Source organism: Lytechinus variegatus, chromosome 2 (genome assembly GCF_018143015.1).
Source record: "Lytechinus variegatus isolate NC3 chromosome 2, Lvar_3.0, whole genome shotgun sequence".
In the NCBI taxonomy this organism is placed as follows: Eukaryota; Metazoa; Echinodermata; class Echinoidea; order Temnopleuroida; family Toxopneustidae; genus Lytechinus; species Lytechinus variegatus.
In genome coordinates this window covers 81863807-81890441 of record NC_054741.1, presented here as the reverse complement: position 1 = coordinate 81890441, position 26635 = coordinate 81863807, and the positions used below count along the sequence as shown (strand labels likewise).

Sequence of the window (26635 nt, the reverse complement as noted above, 5' to 3'; positions counted from 1 at the left end):
TATATAAAATATTTTTAGTAAAAACCCTGATTTTGAATTGTGAGACACACCTACTCGATTTTAAATCCCAATAAAAAAAAAGAGAGAGAAAGAAAAAAAAAGACATAGAAAAGTAAAAGAAAAAAGAAAGGAAAAAGAAATAAATTCACTTACTTTTTTTTAAAAAGAAAAAAAAAAGTTGATAATATAATATATATGATGGCGAAAATAGTAAAATTGACTGGTTGCCAAATAACAATAAGACCCCCCCCCCCCCCCCCCCGATCGTCCGATCCGCAGAGCGTCCGGTGTTGCTGCCCTCTACGTTCGTTTAATTTGGATATTTGGGGGCCATTTTTGGAATCAGCTGGCGATTGTAGTCGCCTACTTGTCCGATAAAGTCGGAAACGACTTTAAAGTTTGGTCGCTTTTGGCCATTTGGATCGCCCACGAGCCAAAGATTCTAATACTTGTGCTTTAAAGCACAAGTTCGAGATCAATTTATTTTATATCTTCGCCCTTTTCACCCTATTTTTCAACCTTGCATTTGTCCACGGTTGACAATTTCTTTTCGTTTCACCAATATGGCGCAACAGTGAAGTGCGATCATGTCTTCAGAATTGTACAACCTCAACCAAGCTTCTCTTGAAGAAGGGGCGTTTTATCGCTCAAATATTTTCAAATTTTATCACTCAGTTGATGGCCAGGGAAAACAAAGATATGGAAAAGAGGGTCACGTCATCTCCAGCTCGTCTGACTTCGTGTGATACGAAGGGGAAGGGTAAGAAAATAAGAATTTTAATAATAGTACCGATCAAGATGGGTAGATTCTACCCCGGGGGGGGCACTCAGTATATAACGCATAGTGGGTATGTGCCGCGGAGGGGACCCCCATTTTTACACTCAAATTTCCGTTCCAAGGCATAGCATTTTTGCCTTGTTGAGAAAAAGAACAAAGAAAGCCGCTCCAAGGCATAGCATTTTCTTCTTATCAAGAAAAGAGAAGAGAGAAATCCGCTCCAAAGCTTCGCATATTTTTCGTTACGCCGCTCCGATCGCGTTGAATGAGCTGCAATTTTGGTGAAAAGCGGCCGCAGAGCTCCCCGGCGGAGGCCGCGCTAGCTGCATCATGCACGCATGACCGTTCCGTAGGGATGCATATACGCGCTCACACGCTGGCGATCCGTTCCAAGGACCCCCGTTTTCACAAACATTTGTCGTTCCGAAGCCCGTTCCAAGGACCCTCCTTTTTACAATAAGCCCGCTCCAAGGCCCCCGTTTTTTGTCTCGCCCGCGGCACACCCCCACCACTTTTTTGGTCGAGTGCCCCCCCCCGGGGATTCTACCCAGTTATTGTATGTCCGGACAGGTTGTGTGTCCGGACGATCAATATGGAAAAAATTACAAGCGAAGTTTCATCAATTTTTAGTGCAATAATATTGTACTAAAAATTGATGAAACTTCGCTTGTAATTATGTTATATTATAGAGAACAAAATAGAAGATGATTACAACCACAACCAGTGAATTCACATTTTTAGTCAATTAGGGCCTAGTGTAATCCAGGCAAAGACAAAAAAGAAGGCTTCAAATATAAAGTGTTCGGACACCCGACCCTAGCCTGGACTGGAGGCGTCTTGGAAGTAAAAGTCATCTACTCTTCGTAGGCTTACTCCCCACTGACGCCTGGTGCGGCAATTCATAGGGCCACATGAAGGAGAGTTTTGGAGAAAACAATGTTGCTCCAAAATACTTGATTTGTTAAAGGGGAAGTTCACCCTGACAAAAAGTTTATTGTAAAAATAGCAGAAAAAATAATTAAAAATATTGCCGAAGGTTTGAGAAAAATTCATCCAATAATTAAAAAGTTATTAGAATTTCAATTATTTGATTTGTGACGTCATATGCGAGCAGCATTCCGACATAGCGAATGGTAAAAAAATCAATGAAATGTAATTTTCTCAGAAAATTGAAAATGGTTTTCACTGTAACTTTTGTATATCAATAGACAAATCATTTCATACCCGATCATGAAAAGAAAAAAAAATTAAGGCAGATCAGGAACCATACAAAATTTGAAATTCATACATTTTATATTACATAACACATGGGGCAGCTGCTCGTTTATGACGTCACAAATCCAAAATTTTGAACTCTAATAACTTTCTTACTCTAATGGATTTTCCTCAAACCTTCACCAATATTTTTTACTATTTTTTCTGCTATTTTCACGACAAAGTTTTCTTTAGGGTGAACTTCCCCTTTAATAACAAATCAAGTATTTTGGAGCAACATTGTTTTCTCAAAAATACTTGAGTTGAAAATGATTTGTTAATAACAAATCAAGTATTTTATTTTTGGAGCAACATTGTTTTCTCCAAAATACTTGAGTTTAAAATGATTTGTTAATAACAAATCAAGTATTTTGGAGCAACATTGTTTTCTCCAATTCCAAATCTCTCCTTCATGTGGCCCTATGAAGATAACAATGTCTTGATAGCGTCACAATTATGTAAATGGATAATAACACTAAATAAAAACACTGACATGAGCAGTGCCAATTAAAAAAAAAAATTCATCGGCTGATGAATATCGTAAATTTCTCCACCCGAGCATTATATATATTCAATAAAATATCAAAACTATACATTACCGATGATTTATTCCTGATTTTTTATTTTTTTCTGCTGGAGAGGAAAAAGTGGCAGCAGTGTGTTAGTTACTGCCCTCTGCGTTCAACGAGTTGTGCTTTTATCAAGGCTTTCCGATTAGAATTTTTGATATCCTGGCCAATCAATGCAAGCGACAAGTCATACATTGTACTTTGTTAGGGACAACAAAAAACTAATGTTTCAAAGAAGAAAAAAATCGAGTAAAAAAACTCTTCAAAGTATTTTTACAAATATGTTGGTATTTGGTATGAGGGTTCACTACACTAGTACAATTCTCTAAAGTTTTGAGTTGTAAGGGCTGTTACTTTTTTGTATTAAAGCCTCTGTAGGAAAATGTTCAAAAGAAAAAATATATAACGAAAGCGCAAGTCCTCAATTTTCACAACTTTATTTCACCACCAGATTTGGAAGGGGTCCTAAAGCTACATGTAGGCACTTAATTTCTCATGCAAGGGAATATTATTTCCTACGCCTCGATTTCTAAGATATGTTCATATTGTAAGAAAATAGGAATAGGAAATTTCAGAGAATATACATTTGTAAAATTGTCTATAAAACTGCAACAGTTGCAGATTTTCTCTGCATTTGGTAATATATTGCAGCCTCTGAAGAAAATCTGAATAGGAATTGTTCATCACACTGCAGTCAGTATTCAATGAAGACTATGCACATTTTGCCATTAAAATTGATGCTCAAATAGTGGTGATACATTCTGCTTCAGGACCTACCTAGCTTAGGCAAGGCTCTACATTTGGTGGTGGCTTGTACCGTATGGGTGGGTGCTGGTGCGTCATGTTAAGGGGGACACAAACCTTTCCTTAAAGGTCGCCCGTTTCCCAGGTGTCGCCGAAAGGGTGCCTTTTGTCCAAAGCCCCCCCCCCCCACTTTAAAAAAATAATTTGTAAAGTCAATTATTGCCAATTCGTCTTTAGAATACCAATTTTCTATCATGAGGTAAAATAAAATCAAATATGCATAAATTTGTCCAGTTGGTTTAACCTGGCGTGGATCTAGGGGACCAGAGGGATAATGTCCTCCCCCAAAGAAAAAAGAGAGAGAGAAGAAATATAACGAAAAGGGGGGGGGGGGGAGAAGGAAAAGAACAGAAATAAAGATAGAGAACAGATCAAGGGGCCTTCCCACCCCCCCCCCCCCAAAAAAAGAGACAAACAGAAAAGGGGAGAGAAAGGGAACCAGAAGAAAAATAAAGACAAGGTGGTTCATGATACACAAGTCTCACTGGGACGATTTGACTGTAGACGAATTGGCAATTTGCCATCACCCTCATGGAAATACATGTAGTATTACCCAAAGATCATTGTACCAGGTATGGACTTAATTAAATCAGAAATAAAGAAATGAGAGCAAGGTAAACAAAAACTTTAACATTTTAATTTACACAGAGAATGGACGTAGCAATGTTTCCAAGCCTCAGAGATATAATAAGAACAGGCGTGAACCACCACAGGGTCGGACTCCAGGAGATCCTAACAACAGTCAGTCACGTCGACCAGCGCTGCAAAAGAGTAGGGCCTTGGACAAGCGGCCACGCAGCCGATGTCTTCCTGCCAGCAGACGCGATGAGGTAACTGACAGTTTGATTTAGTTTAAGTAATTTTACCACATGAGATGCCATTAAAATTGCTTTATACAAGGCCTGCTGGTAGAGCAGTTTCCAAACTAAAGTGGTTACCCTGGGTAAATAAAACATTGTTTTTATTTTATTTTATTTTACTGGAAATGTGGGTTTGTGCTGTATTGGAGAATTGCATGTATTGGACTAAGACCATGGCATCCCTGTTAAAAAGTCTGAACCCAAGTTTAGAGCCAATCACTACTCTGCAAACACTCTGGTGTTGATTTAAGACTAGCCCAGAGTCTATATCTGTCCACACCAGAGAAGTGTTAAACACCAGTTATGTTTTGGTCTAACACCAGATAGGTGTTTATACGACGCGGGTGCATCGTGGTCTAGTGGTTCTGACTCTCGCCTTTCAAACAGAGGGTCGTGGGTTCGAATCCTAACCATCACATGTTTTCCTTCAGCAAGAAATTTATCCGCAATGTGCTGCACTCAACCCAGGTGAGGTGAATGGGTACCCGGCAGGATTAATTCCTTGCATGCAATGAGCGCCGCGGCCGGTGATGGCAGCTCGAGCTAAAGCCGGGGTAATAATAGCAGCGCTTTGTATCCTCGGGCAAAAGGGGCTTTATAAATACCATACCGCTCTTATTATTATACAACACCAATTAGTATCAAAACAGCAATCGGTTTGATTCCAAACTGGTGTTGTTTCAACACTACTCTGGTGTGGACATATATAGATTCCGGGCTGGTGTTAAATCAACACCCAAGTTTTTCCAATGTACTAGATTGTGGATACATCAGATCAAAGTCTAAGCAAAGACATTGTTACAAAGTGTATAACATGTTCATGATTTTTTTTTCAGCCTTTATCGTCTTTTAAGGTACAGCAATATGAATTAATTCTTTGTTCTTTGTTCTAAAACTTTGAAGGTGACAGTAACTCAGAGGGCTGAATTTGGTTCAGCCCTTCCTCAGGGTCCGAAGAAACTAAATCTGAATCACCTCATCAATTTTACTTTCTCTCCGAGAGAGACTGAAGATACCAGAGGGGGCTCAGGATTTCGTGGCAGGTCAAGATGGGGTTACAAACGCTTTAGCAAAGAGCAGTTCTTGCAAGCAAAGTAAGTAACATGTAGGATTATGGGATGGCCAAGCAAGAAGAAGGTCCCTTGATTCCCTGTTATGGGTTTGGTAGAAAGAGGCTTACATGTAGGCCTACATAAATTGAGTAAGAATACAGATATGTGTATAGAAAGGGGAAAGTTTAAATTAGTCCCATTTCCAGACCTATTCTGGGACAGTTGAAAATAGTGTTAACTCTATTACATGATTAAGAAATTGTGCCCTCACTTGACATAAGCTGTGTTATGTTATTTTCATGATTAACTTTAATTAATCTAGTAACGACAGTAATGCTTGCATATATTGTTGCCATATTTCAGTTGCCAGTTTGTAGTGAAAGCACAAGGAGATTACAAGCAGCAGTGTGTAGACCCTGATGCTTTAGTGGAATGGGATTTGATTGAACAGATACGCATGCTAGGACATGAGATGCCGTCCTGTCCCATCTGCCTATACCCACCAACTGCAGGTATGTACATTGATATTTCACCTTCAACCTTCAGGTTCATCTCAATTCTAAAATAATTAATAATGGTTCCTTTCAAAATATTACAAATTTGTATACACTGACATGTAGGGCTTCATAACCCTAACCCTATGAATTGCACATATACAGTGTCTTGTAGGGCTTTAGGGGGTTCCCAGCCTCCCAAATTACTAGGGTGACATCATCAAATGAATCACAATTATGGAATCGTCCCATGGTACTGATCCCATTTTACTGATGTCCTTTGCCTTTTGTCACACTTTAATCTACTGCCCCACTCAACCCAGATGGGATTGATGGATACCCGGCAGAAGTCATTTCCTTGAATTTCAAGAGTTATGTATTACATTTATTTCTGAATTTCAAATGGTAATTGTGGAGAACTGAAGCATGTATGAGACAGATATGAGCATTATAAAAAAAAGTGTGTAAAGTAAATTTATGCTGTAATCTGAGGGGATTTATTCACATTGATAGTATCAATGCACAATGACTTGAACATAGATTTGTAACACATTTTGTTCTTTATTTCCTTTTCTTATAGCCAAGATTACAAAATGTGGGCACATCTTTTGCTGGCCATGTATCTTGCACTATATCTCGCTTGGGGAGAAAAAATGGCGCAAGTGCCCTATTTGCTATGAATCTGTAATGGCCACTGACTTGAAAAGGTGAGTTAGATGGGAGGTATACATCTTTGGCCCAGTGACAATTAATTGTAACTGTTCCAGAGCTGCCAAGTAGTACTGATTTTTCTGTATTTATTACTGAAAAATGAGAAGAATACTGATGGTTTCATGCAAAATACTGATCTCTTAAGTTTTGTGTTGATGTGTTTCCCTGTGTAATTTCTTTGGAAACACTGATTTCCTCAACAAAATACAGATTTTTAGCATTTCAGATACTTAAATGTTCTAGATCAGGTTGGCAGATCATATATGCAATTACAATCAGATGATTGTATCTTTGATGGTAAAGGATGTTTAATGTCATAATTTATATACCGTAAGTAACGGTGTATTAACCGCACCTTTTTCTCGGCGGGATAGAAGCAAAAGTCGGGGGTGCGGTTTATACACGGTGACGGGTCTGAGCCAGCCCGCCGTAACCCCTCCCGTACATGTTCGATGTCTGCCAGTTCACAACACATCGGGTGGCCGGGCGTAGCCGCCCAGGCAATGTCGTTTAGAGGGGTATGAGCCGCGGGTAATGGAAAGCGATTATTACATTATTAAATGTTGTCCATAACAAACGCACCCACCTTCATGACACTAATTTTAACTTTATTCTCGATTCAAAGTAGTGAAGTTCCCTGGCTAGTTTAAAAGAGACGCCAAGCATACTCGGTAATATTTTGTCACCGCTGAGCGAGAGTTGAGTGAGCTTAGAGATTGCGTTGTAATGTGGTTATAGTGCGACTTAAGCTGGCGCTATTCAAAGTCCCGTTTCGCGCCAGCTTGTTTTTTTTTCCTTCCTGTTTGCTTTTCATAAGATACCATGTAAACCACGCACGAGAGAGACGGCACGAAGCCGTAAAATAAACTAAAAAACAAAAGGAAAAAATGTCAATTTCTTTGTTTCTCGAACCTTCCTGTAATCCTGTATCCAAAATTCATGCTAAGACATCAAATTTCTGAGAAGTGATTGTGAGGTTGTGATGCAAGAAATGTGAATGTTTCTTCCTCCTACGCTGGGCCGGGAAAGACACAGATCATAATTTGATAAGATGTACTGGCATGACTGGTACATGTACTATATCGTAGTTTGCAATGTAATGGCAGTGCTGTGTGTGTGTACACTGTGACTGTGAGGTGAGTGTGTAAGTTGCCAATATTGTCGGGACCGTTCTTTCTTTCTAACATTTGTAGATTGAATTGATCAAGAACAGCAGATTTCCGCATACCGGTAATCTCTTGGATACTTTGAAATCTTAAAAACTTAGATTTTGTTTCTTCGTACCTCAAATATGCATGTAAATGTGAGAGGAATTTTTTTTTTTTTTTTTTTAGTCCAAAGTTGGGGGTGCGGTTAATACACCGTTACTTATGGTAACTTTATTTTACTACTTACTAGTACATTGACATGTATGTTTTTATGTAAAGTCACATAGATTGGAAAGGAAGACATTCGGGTCATAGATATTTAGTTTATCTTTTCCTTTCTTGGCATCCATTTGACTCTCCTTATCCTATTGTTTGTATGTTTTATTATGCCGAATAAATAATGATAATTTACATGAACTTACCAATTAGCAGGGCCGGTATTCAATTCATATTACTCATTAAGTAAGTGAATTACTTAAGATTTTACTTGGTTAAGCCAAGTGCTTATTCTCATATGCAGATCACTCCTTTGTATCTTTACATAATCAAGCCAACTTTAAGCAAAGTGTTTGCTAATAACAATTTCATTATTTTAAGCCAAATGATGCGCGATGCATGTATCCACCTGTATACAGAATTTACGACTGCCCGTATCACATTTGTAAACTGCATGCAAGCCAGATTTAAGTCTGGTAGATGACTGACTTAGATTTAAGCAAAATACCCCAAAAATGCAATGTAATACTAAAGATGAAAGAGTATTTTACTTAAGCAAAATATTTAAAATTCTGGAATTGAATACCGGCCCAGGCTTTTTCAGGATCCTATCTAAAGCTAATGCTTTGGATTAAGTAAAGCCTGAAAACCCAGCTTGTAGATGAGGTCATTACTTTTGTACACATGACGGCTTGATCTTTCAGAAATTACTTGTGTGTGCAATTCTCATTTGTTGGATATCTTGTTCTTGAGGCATAACTTGTAAGCAATATCTATTTATTATGCACTTAGCCCATTGGCACAGTCACCATGATCACATTATTGAGTAGCAAGTTTTGTACTTGAGCCTAAGAGATATTTATTGGATTTCATTGTCTTCTGCATGATACTGCTTAGGCGAACCACGCAGAAATGCATTGTTAGAACACACAATATAGATAATAATGATTAAAAATGTGCACTTCACGGCATCAAAGTTTACTTACTGACTTGAAGAAGGCAAGACTTGAAATCAAAATTTTATTTCTATTACCAGCGTGGTTGCCAAATCTCTAAAGACGTTCAATGTAGGAGAGACCATCACCATGCGGCTAATGAAGCGGGAGAAGGGATCCATCACCATTCATCCACACCGTCTGGACAGTGCTCCTGCAGAATTACCTACATCTCCATGTTTGATGGATTCTCCCAATGAAACCTGCTTTGCAAAGCTGATGATTGCCAGCCCAAGCGACGTTCTAGATCAGGTAAAAATTAAAAATACATATTCTTGAAAATCAGTGCTCTTTGCTCACCTGCATAGCAGAAGCAAGACAAAGACGCTGATTTTCCAACCACCAACATCTAAATCTTAGATATGAATGGTAGTAGTTGTAGTAAAAATTGATTTCATGCGAAAATCTGTGAAACTTTGGTAAATTGTCCTTACATCATGTTTGAAAGAAAATTGTGTCATTTTATAAACATTGACCATACAATCCTGTACATTACATGGTACACTACCATCGTGCATATTTTTACAGCTCTCAAATTATCAGCAGGCGAGATTCAAACCCCCACCTTCCCCCCCCCCCTTCCCCCTGGGCCAGAGAATACCTCAAAGAAGCCTGGATTGCTTTAGAGTTAAGAACTTTTCAATCTTGAAAAGTGATCAGTGCATATCTGACAACTTGTGTGTTTACAAATGGGATATAAATAAAACCTTACTGCAGTAACAGTGGCAATCTGGATTGAGTGGAAAAGATATTAATTGAATCTATCATAATATATTCCTGTTATTAAATATAATTATGAAGAAAACAAATATTAAGTGTGCATATCCTCATTAGAGTGATCATGATATGAGTTATTGTGAAATGTATTAATTTTGTTGTGTCATTATTTTATTTCAGATATTGAAAAGAGAAAGGAGAGAATTGGAAAAGCAGCTGAATGAATCAGTTGATGTAAGTACAAGTTAATGGTGGACCTTTTAAATCTAAAGATTAAATGAAAGAACTCACAGACATAAACAAAAAAAATGAATGATGTTAACATATCCTATGCAGCCAGCAAGAACTTTTGAATCTCGAAATGAGTTTTCTCATCAAACAAAAAGCGCATTTTCTCTATTCATGAAAATTAATTCATGAGCCTCAAAAAAATATTACGTTTTATTCCCTATGAAGGCTTTAATAAAATATGTGATGTTTTGCTGTCAGGCCAAACCTGCCTGAAGAGTGTTTGAAACCCTTCAGAAATATTTCCTTATGAATAAAATATGTTTTCTGTTTATTTTCTAGGACTTTGAAAAATCATTTATTCAGAGAGCTATGGAATCTTTGAAGGTAAGCAACATTGCAATTTAATTAATTTCAATTTTTTTTTTTTTTTTTTGGTTATGGCTGATATGTATTCTACATTGTTATGTGAAATGTATTTTTTATGTTGTACAGTTTAATATTACTTTCATTTTCCTGTCATCCATTTGTCATTGTTGTTTTACATTTTATAAATACATATAACATTCTATTATAATCCATAGTTAACTTGGGCGGGGGCCAAATTGACCCCCTCCTCTCAGTGAATCTTGTGACTATGCTGCCGCGCATATGTTTTTGAGCACGACGTTCACCTGCTTCTTACTCTCAGGTCTTGCGCATCATTTAAGACAAAATTTGTGATGCCCGGGTAGAGTTAGGGTGGAGTTAGGCTGAGTGTTGAAAGAAACCAACTTCATTGACTGGAATACTTTATCACCTGACTTCACAATTAAATATCTAAAACATGATAGAACTGATACACTTTAAATAATCATTTTCTGATGGGGTTCACTAACTTTTGAGCACCATTGTATATATGTACATGATCATCAGCACTTGGGTTTAAAGATTTTTAAATCCTCTATTTTCTCTTTATTTAGGAAAGAAGTAATAGTCTTTGCCTGGAAAAAGGAGCTTCTGAAACATCAGCACCAAACACTGGTTAGTTTTTCAAGGGCTTTATTGCTTAAGGAGTTGCGGTTGAAATTCAACTTGGGAAATCAAGTGCAAGTGTAAAATCTGTGCTTTTGATAAGTTGATGATTAAGTTATTTTTGATTTCTGGATTATAATTGATATCAACTCTTTCTGTCATATGCTCTGATCCTGTAAAATGGGCCTGTTGCTGGGAGAGTTGTGATGGAAAGCATGTCAATTTGATTTTAAACCAATGATACTCATTTTTTTTATTTGCTTTGAAATGCAACTGTTTCTGCAATGGCCCCAGCTGTATTAAATGGTTCTTCTGAGTAAAGAATTAATCTGTTGTCTCACGATGCGGCAAACTGAAATTGCGACGTTTCGACTGCTCCTGCTAGTCTTCGTCAGGCATGCGGACCGACGTCCGCATCCAACCGCATTAGTTTTTGCACAGCTACCGCGGTTCACTCCTCGACGTCTGCAAATTGCCCGCTTTCTACGCCGACTGCAGCCGACGGGTTTTCCTCGACGTCCGCAAGCCCCACGGCGATCGCACCGTCCGCGGCTTCTGATTGGTCGGTTGCGCCGACCAATCACACCACAGCGGTTCCGGCACCGACGGCCCGTAGCCTACGGTATAAAAGGCGCGCGCAGCGAGTGTCCACCTCATTGCCTGACGAAGACTAGCAGGAGCAGTCGAAACGTCGCAATTTCAGTTTGCTGCATCGTGAGACAACAGATTAATTCTTTACTCAGATTCAGCTACCACGATGATCAACATTTTCCGTAAATGGTTCTTGTTCTTTTTTTTTGTCTTTTTATTTTTGTTGCAGGTAATTTTAATTGTAATGCTTGGAAATTACCATGTTTTTGAAGAAGAATGATTATTTTGATGGATTTAGCACTCATGGTGCTTCTAACAGTAGGGCAAAAGTAGCATGGACTATTATGGCACAATGCTTTCAGTCATTCAATATCTACTGATTTTGGGGCTTGGCACAGACCAACCATTTACTACAAAGAATATTAGACTTTGACTTTGTTGTTGAAATATTTGACATAGTTCATAATGGATATCTTTTGTGATAATTGTGTATGCTTCTGCCTTATTAGTGGTTGGACTATAGAAGCCAGTCTATATAAATAGGAAATAGTTTCCTATTCATATACATGTAGAGGAGACCACGTAATAATAACGAAATTGTGTTACTGACAGTATATTGAAATTTGTATGAACCAGATTTTTTAATTCTATCGTTGATGTCATGTTTAGATGAGAACAAATCCTTAGACCAAAACAAGGATGATAATGACGTGATGGTGTCAACAAACATTCTACCAAAAGAGGTTAGTATGTGCACAGTCCTAGTCAAATGAGTTCATCTTTAATCTATACTTGCTGTATAACTTCAATGTATTTTTGGTACAAATGGAAATCAAAGCATTATAAAATATTATTTGCACATCTCTGCAATTTCCTACTTCGACATTCAGAAGAGAAATTTGTATTCCTTTTTCTTCATTTCAATTATTCGTATTTTAAATTGTAAGTTTAAGTTCACTTTGCTCTGAATTAAAACTTAAAACAATTTACAATTGTCTTGATGCTGTTTATTTAGATAGCTCAATTATTGATCAAAGAGCAAATCTAAAGCAAATTTGCGGATTGTCTATCGTTTACGAATAATGAAGAAGAGAGGGACTAGGTGCAAGTGAACTGATTATATTAATAAGATACTAACGTACTTATACCCCTGATGTCTGTATCCATCTATTAATGATTACAGGATTGCATCGTGTATGCCTCTGCTTTCTCTGATGAAGAGCTAGATGAACCCCCCGATAAACCACCACCTCAAGAATCATCTAAGACTGAACCTACCACTCAACCAGACATTACCCAGGCACCACACAGTGAAGGTTCTGATGATGTCCTTGAAGTAATCAGTGGAGGTCTAACCAATGCATCTTCTGAGGATGTACCTGAAGCACAGAAGACTGGGCAGGAAGAAGAAGATAAAGGAGATGAGAGAGAAAAGGAAGGAGTAGACCATGTTGAGTTGTCATCCAATCACACCGATCTTCCTGGAGGTAGAGAGAGAAAGACTTCATCCAGTAACTCAAATGTCTTTTTCTACCAAGGTATGTTGTCTTTAAGATATTTCCATCAATTTTCTTGATTTCTGATTTGTTGATAAGATCATATCTGTCAAAGAATTTTTCAACTAGGGTGTCACCATACTACCACTTGTGCTTCACGTTATCTTCCAGGATCCTGCAGTATATATTTAGTACAAATAAAATTCAGTCATTTCAGAAATACAGAATATTACTTTTAGAAACTGGCATTATTAAGAAAAAATCATTTAATTTAATAAAGAACATTGTATAAAGTTTATGTTTTATATCCTAATGACCTACCTTCCCCTGTCCCTCTGTTTCTCTATCACTTTTTGCTCTCTGCCATACAGCTGAGGATGGGCAGCACCTCTATCTTGGTTCCCTCAATGCTCGTTGCTTGACGCATGAATATGGTCATCTAGAGTACTCTCCATTGACCATCACAGCCAAGATTGTTGAGATTGAACATGTCTCTATTACCCAGGTAACGTTTGATATCTTATTTTCAAAGTATCAGCTTGTTTTTCTGCCTCCATAGACAGTTGCCTTTGTTTCAGTGTAGCCTGAAAGTACCCAAGATGACATTGAAGATACCAAGTAAAGACTAAATGATGATACTGAGTTGGATCTCCAAGCTATTTTTGACATCAATGATAATTCCTCCCATTTCCTCTGCTCTTCCAGGATTTCCGTAACAGGATGCGCCAACTTCAGCACTTGCCATTGACATGTGACGTCAGCATCTGTGAACTTGCCCTACGACCCCCTAACCTCTCACCCAAGACACTCTCCCACTTCTCTACAGAGATTCAAAGGAAGAAACAGAAGAGGGATAAGAAGGCTCGAGAAGAGAAGCGTAGGGAACGCAAGATCAATCAGGAAGAGGACCGTAAGAATGGTGTCTGTAAGTATTCCAATCATATACAGCTGTTAAAGATGTTTTACTTTTTGAAACATGGAGTTGCGTTGTGTGTAATTGCATCAATGAAGAGGATATTGAGATTTAGTTTACTACTTTTTGCCTCGCCCACCAGAGGTTCAGGCGAGACTAAGGGATCCAAATGTCGTCCCTCCATCACAAACATTGCTACCATGACAAGATAGGATAGCAAAAAAAATGTTCTTCAAGATCATTGAAATACTCACATTCTGTGTCTCTATTTTATGAAACAATACACTTTTGCTTTGTCATGTGTAAAAGTAAATGCACTGAAAGTTTGGTTTCCTCAGATGGTGCCCATTTGGGATTCACCTGTAGACATGCACTCACCTGACACCTATCTAAAGACACCGAGCATAGATTCCTTTTCTACTCATGCACTAGGCTCCATGTATATCTTTGTCTAGGGTTAACCCTCACTAGACCCAGGTATTTTGTGAGACCATGTGTCGGGGGGGGGGGGGAAGCCCCCCTTTGAGATCTCTATCATGCTGAAAATTGGCACGTAAATTGCCCGCGACCTAATCTATGAAATTATTTTTTCAATGAAAATTACTTTTATTTCATTTTTTTTTTACCTTTTGTTTTTCATTTTTTTTATTATTACTTTTTGGTGACACTTGTGATCATAAACAGCATAAAAACAATATATTTTGAATCAGTAATAGTAAAGACATTTATACATCTATTACGATTGACTGAAAACACAAATTGTACACAAAATTATGTTTTTAAGCATTTTTCGGTCTAACAATGATTTACAAAACTATGTTTATCTTAGGGTGTTGCAAATTTGGTCTTAAAAGATGCAGGAGACGAGAAGGAAACAGTCACAAAATATTGTGGCAAGAACTTTTTGCATTTCAAAATGTTAGAGCGGGGCTCTGAGGCCCCCCCCCCCCTTGGCCTTGTTAGGGTTAAGTTTGCAAGTTTGCGATAGTGTTTAAAAATAGAAGCTAAGTTATTATCAGCTTGATTTTAAAATTTTATTTTTGTTCCACTGCCAAATTCTTATTTTGTTTTGTAAAGATGGAATAAGTACTTAACAGATGAAATCTTGAATATTAGTTTCACCATTTGTATATTTAATAGATCCTAAGGCAAGATATTCTCTGAAGAGCACCAATCAGTTCCCATCCTGCAGTACAGAAGCTGTTCCAGAGAGCTCAGTTTTACCCAGACCCATATCTCCTGCGTCAGTAGATTCAGCAGCTTCCTCAAACTACAGCTCTGTTCTATCAGATCATCCTGATGATGATCTCATTTATGGTTCCTTACATGGTAAACTACCAAATATTTTCTTTCCATAATAATAATACCAACATGTTTTTATAGCACATATCATTGCCAAATGCATCCCTCTGCACTCAGTTGGATATTATTACAAGAAACAATAAGTAGATTTATAATAGACCCCCTTTTCAAGATGATACAAAATACATTTAGCATTACCTTTAGCTTTAGCTCAAGCTGCCACTTAACTATGATGGTCAATTCATTCAAGGAATTTAATCCTGCCAAGAACCCATTGACCTCACCTGGGTGAAGTGAAGCACACTGGATGATTTTTTTTAAAGTAAATATGCCATGGTTTTGAACCTATTGCCCTCTGTTTGAAAACAAGAGTCAGATACCTGAGACTACAGTACACCTCATAAAGTAGAAGCTGATTGTGTTTAGAATTTTACGTGAATGACAAGAGCTCCTGGCCTTTTTTTTGGGGGGGGGGTGAGTTTTAGAATTCATGATCACAGGACAAACCAAACTCTTCCTCAATATTTAAGAGCAGGGAAAATAGTACACACTATATGCTAAAAAGTCTTTGTCATTGGTTTCCATGTATCTTATGCATAACTATCGCCATGTAAAAACTGACAACTTTGGCCCTTTTTTTGGGGGGGGGGGGTCGGATTCCTTTTCAAAAGTTGGTATTGATAATGGTATTTTGTGAACGGAATCTTACACTAAAAAAAATTTGGTCATGTGAGTCATGAATACTAATGAATTTGCAAAAATCACATAAATCAAATTATTTCAAGGAAAATAGAGTGAGTGATATCAATATAATATAGGATATAATATAGATCTGATTTAGTTTAAGAAATAAAAAGTTGAAATTCTTGCTAACACTGTTTGTTTGAATCAGAAAATTAGAAAGCTTCAAAAGAATCTGCATAAAAACAAGAAAGATTTGTTTTGTTAAAATCTTAAGTTTTTAAGTCCTGTCTATCGTAGGTGGTTGCTTGGGGAATGTGTTTTTAGGTTGTCCATCCGTCCCATTTCGTTCTCGCGATATAAACTAAAAGCTTCTTGACGGATCACCATTAAACTTCAAGTATACATGAAGGAGTGACCATGATCTGATTAATGTAGGTCAAAGGGCAAGTGGTCCTTAAATACCCATTAGAACCCTGTTCTCACGATAACGAGCAGAGAACTCATCTAGTTATTAATAATTTTATCTTGCAGACGAAGTGGAGGTTGCCAACTCTCCTTTGGATGCCCCAATGTCTCCATCAGGAGGAGCAAGTGGAGGGGGAGGAGGATCATGGCCCTCCGTTAGTCCAGATAACCAGGGAGGTCATCGCTCATTTGCACAGGTAATATTTTCAGGCCCTTTGATTGGATTCTCATAGTATTTATACCCTTGGTTAAGTTAGACCATACATTTCAATTGGCTACCTTATCTAATTCATATAATTCTATATCTGCAGTGAAACATGGCCCAATATTTATGGCTATGTATGCATTATGAAAATTTGTTTTATTACATATCCATCATTAACATCACAATTGCTATCATTGTCATTATTCTTGTTGCTTATCATTTTTCATATGTTCAGATGTTGCGTGATGGAACAGCCAAGCCATCATCTCCCATGAAGTCGGGTAATCCACCATCAGCTAGTCCCCAGCACTACGTCACCAGCTATGGCCGAACTCCTAGGCGTGAGGTTACAAGTAGCAATGAAAGTGATAATGAAGACTATGTACCTGTCCCTCTGTTCAAGGATGCCTTCAGTAATGCCATACAAGACGCACTAGATAAGGCTGCATCCATGTCAATCAAGAAAAGTAAGTTGAAGTAAAGATTTATAAGGCATCACAGGGTCATTTCTATCCCTCCCCTCTTCCCCCAATTTACCAAAAAAATATTGGGAAATTTATATTGCGATTGTTTAAATTGTTTGATTGATATTGATATGATATGATATCATATGATGTGATTGATATATGATATTGATATGATATTGATGTATTAAAAATTTTCTGAATGTTTGTCTTCCAAACCCTTTGTTATTAGTCAATGAATTCTATTTTGCAAGATTGATTGTATTTCTATAATTAAGGTTAATATGCAAAACTAGCTTTTTAAGTTGAAAGAGTAAATTTGTAACTTTCTGATTTCAGGGTGTAAGATTATTCCATGTTAATGAAATCTGTCCCATGTGTTGCAAAAAAGCAATTTATAAAGCACAAGTCTTCCCCAATGAAAAGTAGATTTGAATGAATAGAGAAAAATAAAACAAGCATAATTATGAAATATGTGCCTATGAAGCAAAGAAACACTTCACTATCTCATTTAATTTGGTTAGTAGTAAATGATTATACGTCACTTTTCTCAAACTCACTTGTTTGTCAATCGATAGGTTCTGAAATATCGAGGTTTCTTACAGGTTTTATTTTCATTCTCTTACCAGGTGAGGAAGTAGATAGAGAAACTGAAGGAGGAGGAGGACGGAAGAACAAGAAAGGTCGCAAGAAGCAACTTCTTTTCTCAACCGCTGGTCATCGCTATAAATAGAATCCCTTTCTGATGCAATCCACCTCCCCCATTATTAAAAAGAAATGCTTTGTTCTAATTGTGCTGAAGATGTTACAAATTAGGGACTCTGTATACATTGTAATCTCTTGATAAGGTTTTGTTTGAAAAATGCAATTTATTGCATGGAAAGGGATAAAAGATTGTGTATTAAGGTTGATGCAATGCTTTTGCTTAACTATATGGCCCTACATCCAGATCAAATTTACTTTGTTATAAAATGGGCAATCGAAATCTATGTACATGCATGCTTTTTTCTTCCACTTATCTAAAAAAATAGCTAACATATAACCTAAGTTTTGAACCTCTTTTGCGAGTTTGGACTCTTAAGTCTTATCCTAATGTGATCTTTTACCACTTGTTAAGTATGAAATGCAGAGATTAGATATGTTTGTTTCTTTCATCTGTGCTGATTGAATAAGCATCATGGTAGTCAAAAGTAGAAAGTTTAATTTGATTTTGGTTATACTTTCGAGGTGAGTAATGTCTCGTTTTCATATCAATTATATTTTATAATGATATATGTAGCCATCGTAAAGTACAATATTTGCTGATTTACAATATAATATTTAAATCAGTTTCTGGATAAGAAAGCAGTGTGACATAAAGACATTATTTGATACACTGATTCATAAATAATTTATTCATTTAAGAATCAAGTTTTCCATTTCCGAGGGGAGAAGTGCAAGGATTGTATGTTTATAATTCTATAATGAAAAACCATGCTTTAAAAGCACTCCATTTATGTTGATGCTTTCTCAAATGAAAAGGCGAAGAATGCATGTGTTTGTTACTTTAATCTTGTTACAAAGCATTTTATAATATTCAGTTGTTTTTGTTTGATTGCTTTTTTTTCTTTTGCCCTTCAACAAGCATTGTTCAGTGGTTCGTGTAAACTTAACAAATACTTTATATTACAGCACCTATATGCATTAAAAAGTGTTATAAAACGGGTTCAAGAGTGTGGGAATAGTTCATGCGTATGCAAGTCACATGTTCATGCTTCAATACTACACAACTTTCCAGCTGTGCATTTTTCATGCAGCACTGTGCATTTTGGGTCCATCATTTTCCCCATAATACCTAAACACTGAGATGCAATTTGAAATATGTGTACTTTCAAAGGGAAGGCATGCTGCTGGCGCTTATTTTGGCGTGTATACTAGATACACCTGTGATGTCATAATTTAAAGCAGGTGTGACCTCTGCATCTGTGTGATTGTTGAAAATTTAGAGGGATGCAAACAAGCTTTCCACTACAGATTTATACTGCCAACCCGTTTTATAAAACAAATAATGTACATTTTAAAATTTGTGATGTTAAAGGCATCTCGTTGTAGGCATCTCAGGCATTCACAATAACCTGTAAAAGTGCAAGGCGCTAGCGCTTTATGCTTTCGCATATTGCAAATACCAGCGAGTGCTCTGCATCGCCATTCCGACTCATAAATGTGCATTATTTGTATATTATGATACAAATTTATTTTGTATAATACACTGCCCCCCATTTTCTACTATTTTGGTTTAATTTATAGAGCACCAACTACTTTCAATCTAATCCAAGTTTTCTAGTTCTGAGCAAAAAAAGATGCCAATAAGAAAAGTTGATATATTTGTAAAGTTAAATTTAGATTGTATTTGTTTTCTTCTGTATATTCATATTCAATAGAGTCAAATTTGGTAAGTGAAAAGCTATTGCGATATGTATATTACGATTTACAAAGTCAAATGAAATGTTTCTAATTTAATATAAACATCGGTACTAAAGGACTTTTAAAGGTATTTTTCAAGCATTACGGTATATACGTTTATATAATGAAGCCTCTTTATCACTTTCATTGTGTGCGAATTGTGAGTTTTTATATCAAATTTCTTTCTTCCTATTTGTCTCGCCCACCAGAGGTGAAGGCTAGACTTACAGAACCAAATGGCATCCATCCGTCGTCCATCAGTCACAAATGTCTATGATCCATTACTTGGAAACTGCAATCAAAGTTGGATGGTAGATGCATTAGGGGTACCATCATGTTGCGGTGCTGTCGGAGGTCACATATTATGAGCTCAAAGGTTATTTGAGGTCATATGTAATTATTGGAAAGACTTTCTTATAACAAATAACCTTGCAACCATCGCTCCTTTTTCAACTAATTGTTGGTCATAGATGCACATGGGGGAACCTTTATATTATGGTGATGTGGGAGGTAACAATGTGAGGTCAACTGTTAAGAGTTACTCTGCATAGGTTGCTCCAATGGCTAACAATCTTTTGTGTTAGATTCATTTGGGATTATGGTGCCTTCAGAGCTGACAAAGTCAAAGGTTATTAAGTTCACCTGCAAAACTCTTGCATGACAGTAAACTTAACAACCCTTTCACACTTTAAACTAAACTTTGGCTATAGATAAACTTGTGTAATGCTGCCCTTAGAGGTGACATTGTAAGGTCAAGGTCATTTTAGGTCAGACATTTCAGTTAACCTGCAAGACTTTCTTGTGAAATGAAACTTTGTTAGGGATGTACATTAGGAAATCTTTAATGTCATGTAGTCATGGGTGGACGAGACACAATCTGGCTGTTGCTTCGTTTGAATTTTAGAATCTTGCTCCCTCAAGAAACTAGGATTCATTTTCAAGTTTGGAGAATCTCGGTATCAATTCGAAGGTCTCCAGTGATGGTATAATTCTTAACCCTATCTAGGCCGGGGTATTTTGGGAGTTCCTATGGCCGGGGGGGGCCTCCCAGGCCCCCCCCCTAAGATCTCGGCCGTCGACCACGCGATCGCGCCGAAAATTGGCACGTGGGTTGCCTGGGACATAATCTACAAGATTGTATATGTAGTTTATTTCATGCGAATCGCTATTAAGTGATTATGCTAATTTATGCGTAATTAGTATGCGAAATCATACTTTTTCCTCTAACTCCCTAAATAAAGCTCCAAATGTACTAATTTTTGGTATAGAAACTCTTTGTGGTGTCCTTAGCAAGTGTACATGAAAAAAATTGTGATATCAAATCATTTTCTTATGTATTATATTGTTTTTTGCAATTTCTTATGTATTTCTTTGTTTTTTGACCTTTTGTTTTTCATTTTTTTTTCAATGAAATTTGTTGGGGACTCTTCTGTGATCATAAAAAGCATAAAATGAATACATTTAGTCTAACAAAACTAAAAATAATCATACATTTATGAATTTTGGTTGAAAACACAATTTGCATTGACTTTGTACACGAAATCACGTTTTTGAGCCATTTTCGGTCTGACATGCACTTACTCAATGTTATGTAATTTCGGAACCACGTACCCGGGTGACGCAAAATTGGTCTCAAAAGTTGCTCAAGACTTGAAAGTAAAAAGTCAGTGAGCAGCGCGGTCAAAAAATTTCGCACGGCGAAAATATTGCGCGATTCGTTGAGGGGGGGCCTCCGAGGCCCCCCCCCCCCCGGCCTAGATAGGGTTATATTTAACAGCAAATTATTCCAGAGAGAAGGTGCTGAGGTAGAGAAGCTCGCGCATCATATGCTACATGTACCGCTTCTAGTTCATGCAACTTCACATTGTTTCATTTAAAGCGTGTGATTATTAAACTACTCAATGACAAAGGGTAGGAAATGAAATCCAATCAGGTATTTAGATGACTCATCAAAATTTCAAAATTTGGATTAAGAATAATTTAATTGTGCGCTGAGATAACAAGAATTTTGTTTTGTTTTGCTTTGCTTTTCAGGCGAAGCATTTAATTATAGGAACAATGAACATGTACTGACATTTTTCAAAATGTGATTGTGTCCCCTTGTTTTACTTTTTCCTTTGGTTGCCTGGGGGCCGTTTCATAAAGCTGTTCGTAAGATAAGAACGACTTTAAGAACGACTGGTGAACCTTTCTTACGCGCTTAACCATTGCCAATGTATTTACAATTACCCACAAGAAAGGATCACCAGTCGTTCTTAAAGTCGCTCTTAACTTACGAACAGCATTATGAAACACCCACCAGGTGACATAATTTCTTATTGTCAATATTTGTAAGTCAAACCTATTTGCATCGCCAGATGACCAGTCGTTATGGTTTTATGCTATTTGATGTACATTCATAATGTCAGTATGCCCCACAGATTTAACTCTATACACCAATCACATAAATAAAAGAGCGTTCCATCCTTTTATCTCCCCTCAAAAATATTTTTGATTTTATTTCAATAAATCTATTAATCTTGAAAATTCAACCGGTCTGAACGATTTGCATATTATGGTTCTCTGAGTAATGCTGTGTTTTTCCTTGATTTTCCTTTCCTTGAGTTGTGTGCAAGTCTTGTATAATTTACAAACAGCTTTATGAAATACCACCCTGGAAAAGGCTGGAATGTTTCAACAACTGTCAGTGTTGACTAAATTTGAGATTGTTTATTTTTTTTTTTTATCTTTGCAGTTTTTATTCGTCATAAAAAATAATCAAAATATACAAAACATATCGTTGCACTTCAATAAAAAAGAACATTGTATAAGTACATACAACATAATCTTAATTTACAAGAAAATTGTACCCCAGCGCTGCCGACAGGACGATCCATTAACAGAAAAAGGGAGGGTACGGCCATACCTAACGGTCCAGAGTCGACCTGGCGGCATCGCCGGGGTATAGCGCAACAACAACAAAAAAAATATGACATTTTCATGTATTAACATGACTGGAAGCACCACTACAACATGAACAGAAGATAAAACAAAGTCACAAAAAAGGATAACACAAAATATGAATCTACAGTGGTTACAATTTATGCAATGGAAAAATACTTGTTTATGTTTTGCCATTTTACATTGTGTTTACTGAGTTTGTTTTTCTTTTTTGCAATAATTTCTTCGGTAACTTTATAAGATAAAAGATAATAATTAAATTGTTTTAAACTAGGGAGAGTCTCTTGGTATTTACATCGCAAAATGAATTGTTTACCAAGTAAAATTAGAAAATTAAATGCTAAGGTGGATGGAGTAAGTGGTTCTAGTAATCCAAATAAAACAGTTTCTCGTGAAAGGAAATAATTAGGACTAAAGTCAGTCACTCTCGTACGCAACGCATTCCAAAAGGATGCTATTTTAGGGCATACAAAAAATAAATGATCTAATGTCTCGGGTGTCGCATTACAAAAAGAACATAATGCATCGGTCTTCTTTCCTATTTTTGTGAGCCATTCATTTGTAGGTATTAAGTTATTTAAAATTTTATAGTGTGTGATTCGAAGTCTGGTGTCAATAGTGATTCGTAATGGAAGAGTGAACAATTTGGAAGTCTGTTGCCTATCGATGTTGTAAAGTTGATTAAAGTGAGTAAACACCTTGGAGGTTTCAGAGTTATTAATGTTTAAAAAAGTGCGATAAAATTGCTTTGTCGATATATTCTGAATTTGTCTAAATGCAGATTCACAGAAAAGAGAAGGGAAATCCTCAGGTTCTTTTACAAGATGATGGTAGTCTTGTTGTAAAAAGAAAACTTTCCATTTCCCTGGCATTATTTTATAGCAATCTAACAATTCAAAATACTCAGTAAACTTTAACCCCCTTTCCTTCGCTTCCCTCCAGCGTAGTGGGCGTCCAAATTCATCTAACATATCAGTAATTTTGGTGAATCCCTTTTCTTTTATGTTTGGTCTATAGATAGATTTTCCTTTAAATGTGATATATTGATTGTTCCATATAAACTCATTGGTAATATCTATTTTCCTTTCCAATAAACACCATGTTTGTAAAATGTCCATCAACCAATTTGACACTTCAATATTCAAATATTTCATATCAAAATTACAATAAAAAATGTATTCTCCACCGACAGGTGACAACAATTCTAAACATATACCTTTCCAGCCCTTCGAAGTTGAAGAGAAAAGTCTCGAAACCCATTTCATTTTCTGAGCTTGAATAATCGATTTGAGGCAAGTCATCTTTAACCCCCCTTCATCGTATTCTTTAACCAAAACTTCACGTTTTACTCTATCAGGACCACCCCAAATGAATTCATACAGTAATGTGTTCACCTTATGAATAAATGAATAAGGTATAGATAATATGCTGGCTGCATATAACAGCTGAGAGGTAGCAAAAGTTTTTACAATTTGGATTTTCCCGTATAATGATAAATTCCTGGCTTTCCATAAATTTAGTTGAGATTTAATGTTAGATAAAATTCTTTGTAATTGCGCCATTCTATCCTCAAAAGAGTAAGAGATGTCGATTCCAAGAATTGTCAAAACGTTAAAAAACTTTATATCTATTGGTATAGATGGCTTTTGCAAACTGAATTGTCCTATAAACATTGCTTTCGTCTTATTGTAATTCAGTGAGAGTGATGAACATAATTGAAAATCATTTAGAGCTTCCGTGAGGTGATGATACGACTCAAAGTTTGACAAATAAACCGTTATGTCATCGGCGTACAGAGACAACTTAATTTCATGAGTATTTTTTAATCTTATTCCTTGAATGTTTTCATTTTTTCTTATGTTTATGGCTAGCGTTTCTATAGCTAATATAAAAAGATATGGAGATAAAGGATCCCCCTGTCGTATTCCTTTTCCTACCGTAAAATATCCAGTTGAGACGTTATTGTTCATCACACAGCTTTCAATATTTTTGTAAAGAACACTGACATAATTGCAAAAATTATTTCCAAAGTTAAAACATTTCAAAACTTCTATCAAAAATTGGTGGTTCAATGAGTCAAATGCTTTTTTAAAATCGAGGCTTAATAAAATACCGCCCAAACGCTTAAGCCTAGTATAGAACAGAACATTGTCTCAAGTACTGTTCTCACGGCTTCACCTATGTATCTATTTTTAACAAAAGCTACTTGATCAGGATGAATGATAGATGGTAAAATATTTTTCAGTCTCTGTGCTAAGGCTTTGGAGCCGATCTTGATATCAACATTTAAGAGAGTTATGGGCCTATAATTTTCAATAAACATTTTATCCTTCCCCTTTTTTGCTATAAGTGTAATTATGCCTTGCCTCTGTGACGTAGACATCATTCCTCGTTCAAAACTGTAATTAAGAGTATCTACGACCAACGGTCCAAGTTTGCTCCAAAAATGACAATAAAATTCGACGGTTATTCCGTCGTTACCGGGTGATTTGTTCTTAGCCATGGCAAATAAAGAAGAAGTACATTCCGAAAGAGTTAATTCTTTCTCGCATAAGTCACGCTGGTTTGGCGATAACTTGGGTATACAATTTGACTCCAAAAACTTACAGTTATTAAACAATTTGGGGTCTTCTGTTTTGTATAAGTTTGCATAGAAATTCTTAATGTGAGTATTCACTTTCAAAGTATCGGTTAAAATTTCATCCCCTACTTTTAGTCTGTTTATTGTTGATCTTGCCTTGTTGGCCTTTTCCAAGTTTAAAAAGAATTTGCTGTTTTTTTCTCCGTATTCTACCCAGATTGCGCGGGACCGGACTATTATACCATGAGTTATACGGTCCATGTGCACTTCATAATCTAGCTTAGCCTTTTCATATTCGTCAACATACTTTTCACCATCTTTATCCACCAAAATCTGAAGATGTTTTAATTTCACTTCTAACTCCCTTTTCTGCTCTCTTAAAATTTTAGCTCTATTCATACTATATTTCCTTGAGAATAAACGGATGTTATATTTCAGAAATTCCCATCTCATACGTATGTCTTCAAATTGAACTGATTCGGTTATCCAATTGTCTATATTTTCAGACATTTTTACACGAAACTGTTCATCATCTAAAAGACTATTATTGAATTTCCAGTTGATTGACAAAGGTCGTTTCTTTTGTGAAAATTCGATAATAAGTATAATTGCAGAATGATCTGAACTCATACCGGGTATAATATCAGTTTTTTGTATGAAATCTTGTAGATTATCAGAAATAAACCAAAAATCAAGTCTACTTTGTATTAACGGATTGAGATTGTTTATTGGCAGAGAGAATGAGCACTACTGACCATGACAAGAGAATCATTGCTTTCAATTTTCAACCCAAAAAGTCAAACAAATTTAAGAAATTTGAAGAGCAATATGATAAGATTTTTAAAAATTGAAATATTTTACATTCATTTGATAATTCTAAAAGGATTGTCCAGATCAAAATTAGGCAGTTTTGAAGCTGTTATCAAGAATTTACATCCAAAAATAAAACTAGATTTAAACTGTAGATCAGGACTGCTTTAGATTGAGGATGATGAGGTCGATGAGAATACAACAATGCTTATATCATATCTGGGTATATTCCTCTAAATTAAGCAGAATGGTATTTCATCATACTTGAAAATTGAATTATATCTCATGTTTAATCCTAGTGACCCCACATCCAGCCCGTGCCCCCCCCCCCCCATTCTTTTGAGAGCCATAGTCAATGGGTCAATATTTTATATCCAACAAGTCCCATTTTATCCGACAGTTACCATAGGCCGAATGGTGCTTCTTAACCAATCAGAATCAAGGAAAGTTGTCAGATCTGACAACTTGTCGGACAAAGATGTTGATGAAATGCTCCCCAGGATTTTCCATAAGAGGGAGGGGGGGCACATTTTCTCTAGGAAAATTTGACAAGCCTCCCCCCCCCAAAAAAAAAGTTCACTTATTTAAGGTCATTTGAATTGTCCATATAAAATTGGACCAAAAAAAAAGAAAGTATGCATGACACATTCCCATTACAAATATTTCCTATGACTCTCAAGGGGGGTGGGGGCACACTGGTGTATTACCAGCATATTTTATTGAAAATATTGACCCATTGACTATGGCTCTCAAAAGAATTGGGGAGGGGCACGGGCCGGATGTGGGGTCACTAGTATTAAACACGAGATATAATTCAATTTTCAAGTATGATAAAATACCACATATTATTTTATTGTGTTTGAATAATTGTTTGGTCATAAAACTGATGGTGTAATTTGGAA

General features: G+C 36.5%; 1 protein-coding gene across 1 annotated transcript; it reads left to right on the top strand.

Annotated features, from left to right (window-relative positions):
- The first annotated feature begins 314 nt into the window (after window positions 1-314).
- On the top strand, window positions 315-20353 carry LOC121409253 (RING finger protein 10-like). Its single transcript, XM_041601129.1, has 17 exons — window positions 315-760; window positions 4054-4235; window positions 5169-5359; window positions 5681-5829; window positions 6392-6518; window positions 8923-9133; window positions 9779-9832; window positions 10169-10213; window positions 10789-10849; window positions 12101-12174; window positions 12615-12969; window positions 13299-13432; window positions 13633-13852; window positions 14981-15169; window positions 16358-16488; window positions 16732-16963; window positions 17590-20353. Exons 1-17 carry the CDS (start codon window positions 679-681, stop codon window positions 17691-17693), a joined length of 2541 nt encoding a protein of 846 aa, XP_041457063.1. The 5' UTR covers window positions 315-678; the 3' UTR covers window positions 17694-20353.
- The last annotated feature ends 6282 nt before the right edge of the window (window positions 20354-26635 follow it).

What these genes read in the sequence shown, in the direction of transcription:
- LOC121409253 (XM_041601129.1), top strand. Translation starts at nt 679, where the DNA reads ATGGCCAGGGAAAACAAAGATATGGAAAAGAGGGTCACGTCATCTCCA. An exon ending in GGACCGTAAGAATGGTGTCT is followed by an intron (nt 13,853 to 14,980) that starts GTAAGTATTCCA and finishes TATATTTAATAG; the next exon opens with ATCCTAAGGCAAGATATTCT. An exon ending in CATTTATGGTTCCTTACATG is followed by an intron (nt 15,170 to 16,357) that starts GTAAACTACCAA and finishes TTTATCTTGCAG; the next exon opens with ACGAAGTGGAGGTTGCCAAC.